Source organism: Artemia sp. Qi Xiang Cuo, chromosome 2, assembly GCF_049724085.1.
Source record: "Artemia sp. Qi Xiang Cuo chromosome 2, ASM4972408v1, whole genome shotgun sequence".
Classification (NCBI taxonomy): Eukaryota; Metazoa; Arthropoda; class Branchiopoda; order Anostraca; family Artemiidae; genus Artemia; species Artemia sp. Qi Xiang Cuo.
The window spans coordinates 75,701,679-75,712,330 of NC_142795.1; the positions used below are offsets into that span (position 1 = coordinate 75,701,679).

Consider the following 10,652-nt stretch of genomic DNA (forward strand, 5'->3'; position numbering starts at 1 on the left):
AAAGCCTTCTACTCGACATAGAAAGATGTAACGCTCTGTGAAAGAATCCATTTACCAAAATCTCTAATACTTACTCAGCATTCTTAGTATGACTGTCCTGGAGGCAAGGCTTTTATTATCACCTTTATGCACACATTTGGAATAATCGTGTCCGACCAATGCTGCACACCGAATTCGGATTCCCATTAGAGTATAAAGCACTGAGAGGATTCCCATTGGCAGTATGAAGGAGACAGTGACAGATACTTCATATAAATATTGGGGAACCAACATCATTCCACAAAAGGCTGATTCAGGCATATTCTCTGTAGCTGGAAAAAAAAAATTTAAGTATAAATAATATATATATATATATATATATATATATATATATATATATATATATATATATATATATATATATATATATATATATATATATATATATATATATATATATATATATATATATATATATATATATATATATATATATATATATATATATAAATATATATATATATATATATATATATATATATATATATATATATATATATATATATATATATATATATATATATATATATATATATATATATATATATATATATATATATATATATATATATATATATATATATATATATATATATATATATATATATATATATATATATATATATATATATATATATATATATGTAGAAAATTGGTAATGAGGGAAAGTAGCATTGGATCAAAACTGAAGCTTTGAATTGATCTCAGGCCCTAGGGAGAAGTGTACCCTTGGGCCCAGCAAACGGCTTTCTATCTAAGAAGCTTCCTGTACCGTAGTAGTAACTTACTTATTTTCCCAGGTAACCGTTTTTTTTAGATCTTATCTTCAACCTAGTCTCTTGATAGCTTTCTGCTTTAAAAACAGTTTAGTGTTTGCTTAAAGAAAAACTTCCCAAACCATAATAAAGTATACCCTCAATTTGCGCCGATTAACGCGAGATACTGTCGGTTCCTTTACCAGAAATAAAGCAAATATCGCTTACAGAACGAAGGGTATCCTGAAAAAAAATCACGATATCAACATGTAAAAATCTTATTAGACAAGTCATTATGCTTATATCAAACAGACATATTTACACTTTCTTATCAAACAGTTCGTGGTAACGAACTGTAAGTAAGGAGCGACCCGGCTCAATGGTAACCGAAACTCTAAAAAACGGGATTTTGATACCAAGAGATACATCAAAAGAATCAGATTTTAATTCTGATTTCAAATATATAAATTTCATTAAGTTTAATCTTACCCATCAAAAGTTACGCGCCTGAGAAAATTTGGCTGATTTTCGAAAAAAGGGTGAAAGACCCCCTAAATGTTGTTAAACCTTAATGAAAATCACACCATCAGATTCAACATATCAGAAAACACTAATGTAGCGGTTACAAGCTCTTATCTGCAGAAGTGTGGAAATTTCCATTTTTTGCCAGAAGAAAGATCATGGATGCGTGTTTATTTGTATATTTGTTTTTTGTTGTTTTTTTTTCCCCAGAGGTGATCGTATTGACCCAGTGGTCCTAGAATATCGTAGGAGGGCTCATTGGAACGGAAATTAAAAGTTCTATTGCCCTTTTTAAGTGACCAAAAAAAAAAATGGAGGGCAACAAGTCCCCCTCCCACGCTCATTTTTTCCACAAAGTCACCCGATCAAAATTTTGAGATAGCCATTTTGTTCAGCATGGTCTAAAATATGATAAAATGTCTTTTAGGATGACTTGATCCCCCAAAGTCCCCAGGGGGAGGGCTGAAAGTTATGAACTTTACTCAATGTTAACATATAGTATTGGTTATTGGGAAGTATACAGACTTTTTCAGAGGAGATTTTTTCTGGTAGGCGGGGGAAGGAGAGGGTCGGGGGCTATATGGAAGGATATTTCCATGAAGGAAGTTTTCATGGGGGACGGGACAGGGCTAGGAAGGGGGCGCCGGATTTCCCAGCATTATTAAAGAAAAGTTTTTCAACTGATCAACTGATTGTGATTAAGAGGTCATTTTTAAAGAACTGGAAAAAAAATTCGAACTATAGTTTAAAGAGCAGGGTATTGACTAGGGGCGAACCCCCTAATATACGTGTTAAAAATTTATGAATATAGAAGTTCGTTACGTAAGTTAATTCTAAGTTACGTATATTTATTACTAATAAAAACGTTCGTAAATAAAATTAAACAAGTTTCGAGAAAGCCATTTAACCAAATATAATATGCAAATTTTGTTTTAATTATTCATGTACGGTGAGCCAAAATCAAAACCTGCATTAATTCAAAAACGTTCAAAAATTAAATAAAAAAAACAAGTTTTTTTAACTGAAAGTAAGGAACGACGTTAAAACTTAAAACGAACAGAAATTATTCCGTATATGAAGGGGCTGTCCCTCCTCAACGCCTCGCTCTTTACGCTAAAGTTTGACTTTCTCACAACTCTATTTTTTTAAACAATAAAAAAACTTTAGCGTAAAGAGCGAGGCGTTGAGGAGGGGACAGCCCCCTTCATATACGGAATAATTTCTGTTCGTTTTAAGTTTTAACGTCGTTCCTTACTTTCAGTTAAAAAAACTTGTTTTTTTTATTTAATTTTTTACTTTTATAAATGGGATCGTGAACCAGATTCAAAGTCTTATTAATGAAGCAGCTTACTGAAGCATCTGTCACTTCCCACGAAAACAATTTCTTGAAATTCTACATCCAACCATTTATTCTGTTTTGCGCCAGTAGTGAGGAATTTCGACAGAAATGTTAATAAGGAAATTTAAATAATATCGCAATGAATTATTTTGAATGTTTTTGTCTGTATGATTCCCTAGGTAGATAAACGCTTATAGATTTTCGAAGTAAAATAAGGGTACTTATGTACTATCTATAACACATGCGAAAAGTGAAGTTTGGTTAATGCTAATAAACAAAACAAAATTTGATAAAAATATAATAGTTTAGAGACAAATTTTGGCTATATATTTGCACATCAGGAGGGGGGAGGGTGTGTGGGGGGTAAATCATAGCATATATTAAATACGTAACCTAACCTACCCCAACCTAGGTACCTATTTTCCCCCTAAACCCCCAAAAAAACATAGTTTAAATACTGTAAACGCAATGACAAACCACGGTTTCCAATCCAATACTCTATTGAAAGAAATCCGATTGACTATTTTCTATGGCGCGTGTGCTACAGATAGTACATAAGTAGCAAAATAAGTTTAAAAAAACCTGATGTTGCCTCGGAAAAGTACTGGCCGGAATTTCACTTAATTCAAAACAATGGCGATGAGCTTAAATAGATTCTTCCAATTATTTAAAAAAGAAAAAAAAAATCAACTTACTTCCAGGGTATGGGCGATAATAAACTTCTGTGTGGACTGCAAAGGGTACTGAACAGAAAAACGAAATGAGCCAAATAAGAGCAATTATCCTAATGGCCCTCTTCAATCCAGCCATCGTGTAGGCATACAAGGGATGACATATTGCTAAGTATCTTTCCAAACTAAATGCCACAATAGTCAAAATGGAAGCATAATTTGTCCTAGAAAAAATGAGTGTTAAGTACTAAAAGTTTTTTAGTACTTTTAAATAAGCGCCTTATTTTTCAAATTAAACGACCCTTGTGTTTCAGGATTCATTATTAAAGAATTAGGACAAAATTCAAAATTTAGCATGAAGAGCGAGGTGTTGAGGAGGGGTCAACCCCACTCATATACGTAATAATATCTATTCATTTTAAGTTTTACTGTTGCTTTCTGCTTTCAATTGAAAAAAATTGTTTTTTTTTATTTGATTTATGATCATTTTGTAAGTACTGCCGGGAAATCTCGCCCCAACTCCACGGAGAAACCCCCTCTCCACGGAAATACACTCTAGACAACTTGATCTCGGTGAAAATTTACCCCGGACAATTACTCTTAACCACTCTGCGCATAAAATTGAGACGGAAAAAAGAAAGCAAGAAATAAAAAAATAATTTTGTATAAGAATTCTGGCACATTCCCCAGTGTTTAATTTCTCCTGATAAGTTCACTCCCTGGAAACTTCCCTCCCCATGGAAAATTCGCCCGTTGAAAATTTACCCCCCCACACACACACACGAAAATGTATGCCTACATCCCAATAACAAATATTATGCGCAAACAATGGGCAAATTTTATAACTTAAAGACCTTTCCTCTGGGGCTGTGGGGGGTTATGTTATACCCAAAGGCATAGTTATTGGGCCCTTTCAACTATGGTGAACAAAATGGCTGTCTCAAAATTTTGATCGGATGATTTTAATAAAAAGCGGAGGAGGGGGCCTAGTTGCCCTCCAATTTTTTGGTCACTTAAAAAGGGCACTAGAACTTTTGATTTCCGTTCGAATGAGCTCTCTAAGGATATTCAGGTTTGATGCGATCACCCCTGGGGAAAAAAAAACAAAAAACAAATAAAGACGCATCCGTGATTTTTTTCTGGCAAAAAAAAATCAAAATTCCACATTTTTGCAGATAGGAGCTTAAAACTTGTACAGCAGGGTTCTCTGATACACTGAATCTTATGGTGTGATTTTCATTGAGACCACTTGGCGTTTAGGGGCTGTTTATCTTTTTTTTGAAAATCAGGAAATTTTTTTAAGGCTCGTAACCTTTAATGGGTAAGACTTAACTTAGTGAAATTTATATAGGCCTATTTGAAATCAGTATAAAAAGCCAATTCTTTTGATATGTCTATGTTTTTTAGTCGTTAGTCGTTTTTTAGAGTTTCGGTTACTATTGAGCCGGGTCGCTTCTTACTTACAGTTCGCTACCACGAACTGTTTGAAATGCCAAAATGTGAATTTCACTTCGTGAAAAATGGTCAGGCAAGTGTGTTTATTTTCTTCTTTTTTTTCTTAGGGGTGATTCAATTGAGGTGATTGGTCCTGGAATATAAGAAGAATACTTACTCATGTGAAAATTGAAAGTTTTAGTGCCGTTTTTAGGAAACAAAAGACATAGTATTACAACAAAGTATCGTTTTTAGTCATTTTGATTTGTAAAACAAAAACTTAGGCTCAAAGAGGGCCAAAAAGTACTTAGTGTTTTTGCATCTTGAAGTGAACTGAATCGACTTGAAGTGAACTGAAGTGAACTGAATCATCAAATAGCTTTATACTGAGCCTCCCAGTCCCAGTTTCAAAATACATAATGGTGCATGATGGTGCAGTCATTCATGAAGTCTAATATTACCCATCAAAAGCCTTTATCCTCTATGTTTGATGTTTTAGAGGTGTTTCCCCCCTTTTCGAAAGTCAGACAAATTTTCTCAGGCTCGTTGCTCGTCCACTTCCGTCAAGTTGCCTTAGAATTATCGTTAGTGAAGGTAAACTCCCTTAATATGTGCTTTTTTTCACAGAGGTACTTCGTATGGAAGGAATTATTGTAGAAACATCGAAAAGGGCTCATTTGATTGGAAATTGAAAGGGCTAGTGCCCTTTTTAATAATTGAAAGTGATTGGAGGGAACCCTCTTTCCTCCTCTGGATACGGCCTTGGTTTATGCTGAGCATTATTGGTAAAACAAATGACAATTTTTTGCTTTTACTCCTTAAGAGTAATCAGCATGCCTCTGTGAAAAAAAAACACATACTAAGGGAGTTTACCTTCACTAATGATAATTCTAAGGCAACTCTACGGACGTGGACGAGCAACGAGCCTGAGAAAATTTGTCTGACTTTCGAAAAGGGGGGAAACACCTCTAAAACATCAAGTGATCTTTTAGTGAAAAGGAACATCAGCCTACCCCACTGAGTGAAAATCGCAACATCAGATTCAGCCTACCTCATATCAGAATACCCCACTGTAGGAAGTTCCAAGCTCTTTTCTACAAAATTCTAGAATTTCGTATTTTTGGCCAGAAGAAAGCTCAAGAGCATGAGAGGGCTCATTCAAACTGAAATTAAAAGTTCTAGTTCCCGATTTAAGTCACCAAAAAGGTTCGAGGGCAACTAGTCCCCCCGCCCTATCACGCCCCTTTTTGTTCCAAAAGACATCTGATCAAAATTTTGAGATGGCCATTGGATTTAGCATAGTGGAAAGGTAACTACGCCTTTGGGGATGACATGACTCCCCCACAGCCCCTGGGAAAAGACTGTATGTTATGCAATTTGCCTGTTGCTTAAGCGCAGTAAATGTTATTGGGATATATACAGAAACTTTTTGAGGGGAGATTTTCCATGGGGATGAAAGTTTTCTAGGGAGTTTTTTAAAGAAAATTTAACACAGGGGAAGGGAGATTTCTTGGGGCTCTTTGAGAAACCGACAGGAATTTAATCAAAAACAAGTTTTTTCAACTGAATTTTATGCTGGGGGGGGATCCACGGGGAAGATGTTCCATGGATTGGGAAGTTTTTAGAGTGTGAATTTTTCATGGAAAATTTTACACTGGTGGAATTTGCCAGAATTCCTATACAAAATTCTTCTTATGTCTTGCTTTCTCTTTGCCGACTCAGCTTTACGCGTGGAGATGTTAAGGGTAATTTTCTGGGTAATTTTTCATAAGGATTGAATCGTCTGGAGGATGTATCCGTGGGGAGGAGCCATTTTTCCGTGGGGTTAGAGCGAGATATTTTGGCATTATTCAAAAAACGTTCAGAAATTAAATTAAAGAAAAACAAGTTTTTTCAAAAGTAAGGAGCAACATTAAAACTGAAATAAAAATAAATTATTCTATATATGGAGGGGAGTGCCCTTTCCTCAACCCTTGCTCTTTACGCTAAAGTTTGACTTCTTGTCCCAATTCCCAATTCTTTACGAAAGACTCTTGAAACACAAAGGCTGCTGAAATTGAATGAGATATTTGTTGAAGAACCTTAATACTTTCGTGTAAAGAGCAATGGTTAAGTAAGGGGCAATCCCTCAAATAATTTCTTTTCGTTTTAAGTTTTAATGTTCTCTCCTTAATTCCAGTTATTTGTTTGTATCGTTAAATTTTAGTAAGTCCTATAATACTTTAGCGTAAAGAGCGAGGCACAGAAGAAGGGGCAACTTCCTCGAATAAGGAATAATTTCTGTCTGTTTTAATTTTTTATTTCACTAATTTACTTGCAATAAAAAAAAAATAGTTTTTAAATAACTTTTATGTAAAAACAAGAACTCTTCCAAGTCAATGTTGATTTCAAACAAAACATTTTAACCATAAAACTGTTTTATGGGTTAAGTCTCGAATATGAGGTTTCCGAAATTCTTTACAGTGTTGTTAGATAAATCCTTAATCAGAAAATCCACAAAAAAGCCCTGGTAGCATTCAACTGCTTTTGTCAATGATCTGGAATAGGTGGGGATGCAGTGCCACCCTGAAACTACGTTTTGGGCTACAGATTCTTTGTTCAAAAAAAAAAAAAAAAAAAAAAAAAAAAATCCGTCGCTTAAAGAAGGTATAAATGTTTATTTTATCGTACTGAATCCTTATCTTTTAAAGGAAATGACCCCTTGTCCATCTAGAACACTGTATAAAGATTATTAACAGTAAGTTCACCCCAGACGATTTCTGGCTCTTCATCTCGGTGCGTACAAACAGCTCCTCCCACATATTCTTTCATTGGCAGGTTACTAATGTTAGTATGTGTCAGCGGTCCAGTTACCCTGGAACACGTATTTTCGGAGAAACCTTCTCAAAATGCCTTTGAAACCAACTCGAGACTTCGAAACACACTTGTAATTTCTAAAAACATCAAATAATAACATTGCACTTCTAATTACCGATTTTCATATGTGTATTGAAATATATTAATTTAAAATTAGTTTCTTTAAAATTTAGTGTTCCCATGTTGAAGCCAAGTTTCGCGTTCAAGAGAAACCTGACTTGTCTACCCGTGAAAAGATCTAATGTCGCTGATGTTTTTACGTTCTCCGGAGCACACGCACCTCGGTCCGGGTTTTTATAATGGGTGAGATAGGGAACGACCATACTGTCTATTATTTATATACTGTGATCTAGAAAAATAAAACACGATGCTTATGGTTTTGTATAGAAGTTGTCATAGTTGTACTTGTTTGTTTGCTTTCTCTCTCTCTCCTTCGGGGCTGATAATCGAGAATTGATTGTCAAAGGATGGGGCTTCAGGCTTACTTGAATCACAATTTGCGTGTCTGACATATTCCGATCTTTGAGATTGGTTGAGCCACTTAACGGTGTAACCCTATATAAAGTAATTTAGGAAAGAAGAAACTTATTGGTCCTTTTCCCTGATTAATTAAAAACTTATCTATAGAATGAAGTTTTTAAAAGAAAAAAAAAGGAAAAAACTCAAAGAGAAACTCAAAGAAACTCAAAGTGAAACCGATCAGAAAATACCACAAACAGGAGTCGGGCTAAAGCTCCTTAAGGGGCTATTTTTATTTATTGTAGCATCGCCATAATAACCAAAATTACTAAAAAGTGCTAATGAATACAGACTGGCAGTTCGATACATCAAACACTTCGTGGTAACGAACTGTAAGTAAGGAGCGACCGGGCTCAATAGTAACCGAAACTAAAAAAAAAATCCGAATATTGATACCAATAGGTATGTCAGAAGGATTGGATTCTTATGTTGATTTTAAATATATAAGTTTAATTAAGATTAGTCTTACCCATCAAAGGTTAGAAGCCTGAAAGAAATTGCCTGATTTTTGAAAAAGGGGGAAAGACTATTTAAAATTCATAGAATCTTAATGAAAATCACACCATCAGATTCAACGTATCAGAGAACCCTATTGAAGAGGTATGCTTGTATTTTTTTTTCTCCAGGGGTAATCGTATCGACCTAGTGGACCTAGAACATCGCGAGAGGGCTCATTCTAACGGAAATTAAAATTTATAGTACCCTTTTAAAGTAACCAGAAATTGGAGGGCAACTAGGCACCTCACGCCACCTTTTCCAAAAATGGTCCGATCACAATTCTGATATTGCTATTTTGTTCAGCATAGTTGAAAGGTCTAATATGTATTTCTTTGGAGATAAAATGACCCCCCCTAGAGCCCCTGGGGAAAGATCTTTAAATTACAAATTTGTCCATTGTTTACGTATAGTGTTTGTTATTGGGAAGTATGCATAAATTGTTCGGCTGGGGAGGGGAGGACGAATTATCCGCTGGGAAGAATTTGCATGGAGAGAATTTTCCATGAAGAGGGAAGTCCACAGAGGGTGAAATTTTCAGGGGAAATTGAGAAGGCTACTGGGGAAATTTGCAAGAATTCCTGCACGAAATGTCTTTATATGTCTTGCTTTCTCCTTACCGAATCAATTTTACGCGTGGAGGTGTTAAGGGTAATTGTCCAGGGTAAATTTTCACCAGGATTGAAGTATCCAGAGGATATTTCCCTAGAAGGGGGATTTTTCCGTGGAGTTGGAGCCAGATTTCCTGACGTTATTTAAAGAACGATCAAAAATTAAATAATAAAAAAAAACAAGTTTTTTCAACTGAAAGTAAGGAGCAACATTAAAACTTAAAACGAACAGAAATTATTACGTACATGAGTGGGGCTGTCCCCTCCTCAGCCACACTCTTTATGCTAAAGTTTAAATTTTGTCCCAATTCTTAAAAAAAACTCCTGAAACACAAGGGTCGTTTAATTAGAACAATAAGTAACTTTTTTAAAAATACTGAAAAACTTTAGCGTGAAGAGCGAGGTGTTGAGAAGGGAGAAACCCCCCTCATATACGTATTAATATCAAACTGTTCCTGGTAACAAACTTTAAGTAGGAAGTGACACGGCTCAATAGTAATTGAAATTCTAAAAAACGTAATTTTGATACTGTAAATATATCAAAAGAATTTTTTCGGTCACTGAAAAAGGGCTCTAGAAATTTTAATTTCCATTTGAAAGAGCCCTCTCCCGATATTCTTGGACTATTGGGTCGATATTGTTATCTCTAAGAAAAAAAAATAAATACGCATCCGTGGTTTTTTCTTCTGTAAAAAAACTACAAAATTCCACATTTGCGCAGATAGGAGCTTGTAACTACTACAGTAGGGTTCTCTGACACACTGAATCTGATGGTGTGATCATTACTGCTCTTTGACTTTCAGCCCTCAGTAGAGACGACTCTATAACTCGTGACCCCGCACCATATATGGGCATAGAGTCATTAGGGAAAACATGTGGTTAATGGGGTCAATGACCTAAATTTCCAAGGTCGATGTTCTTGCTGTGGTACGTGCACGCTCTCATCGACTGTCAAGGTCGCTTTCTCCAGGTGTGTTTTTGGCACGCTCTCAGCGAATGTTATGCCGTCCAGGAATTTGGAACACCTTGCTGTCGACCTCAATTCACCTATCGTGAATCAATAATTCCCCTTAGAAACAACAAATTAATTCCCCTTTCTTGACAGATCAATCAACCAATGACATCATCTGTCAGACTTTAAAAATTTTCGCCTAGAAACGATTCTCCAGGAATAGATCCAAGTCATTAATGTCTTTGCCTCGGAAACAACTCTTTTGGTCGAACTCCAAAGGATATTAATAACCAAACGCCATGGAAACAATTCTACAAGAAACATCTTAGCGATGAATTGTTTTAGCGCGGGAATCAGGTTTCTAATTAATTTGAAATGCATTAGCGCAGAGATGCCCAAAACAAAAGGAACACGCTGAATTACGTTTAGGGATTATTTGAGTGAAACTGTTTTAGACAG

General features: G+C 35.3%; 1 protein-coding gene across 2 annotated transcripts in view; it reads right to left on the reverse strand.

Annotated features, from left to right (window-relative positions):
* The window catches only part of LOC148955625 (neuropeptides capa receptor-like), a 219,690-nt gene that overhangs the window by 152,453 nt on the left and 56,585 nt on the right, over positions 1–10,652 (reverse strand). For both annotated transcript variants that reach the window (XM_089108277.1, XM_089108276.1), the window contains exons 4-5: positions 3,351–3,550; positions 75–311 (exon numbers count right to left, since the gene is read on the reverse strand). In XM_089108277.1, coding sequence (XP_088964403.1) covers positions 75–311; positions 3,351–3,550 — 437 coding nt within the window. The remainder of the gene's footprint in view (positions 1–74; positions 312–3,350; positions 3,551–10,652) is intronic.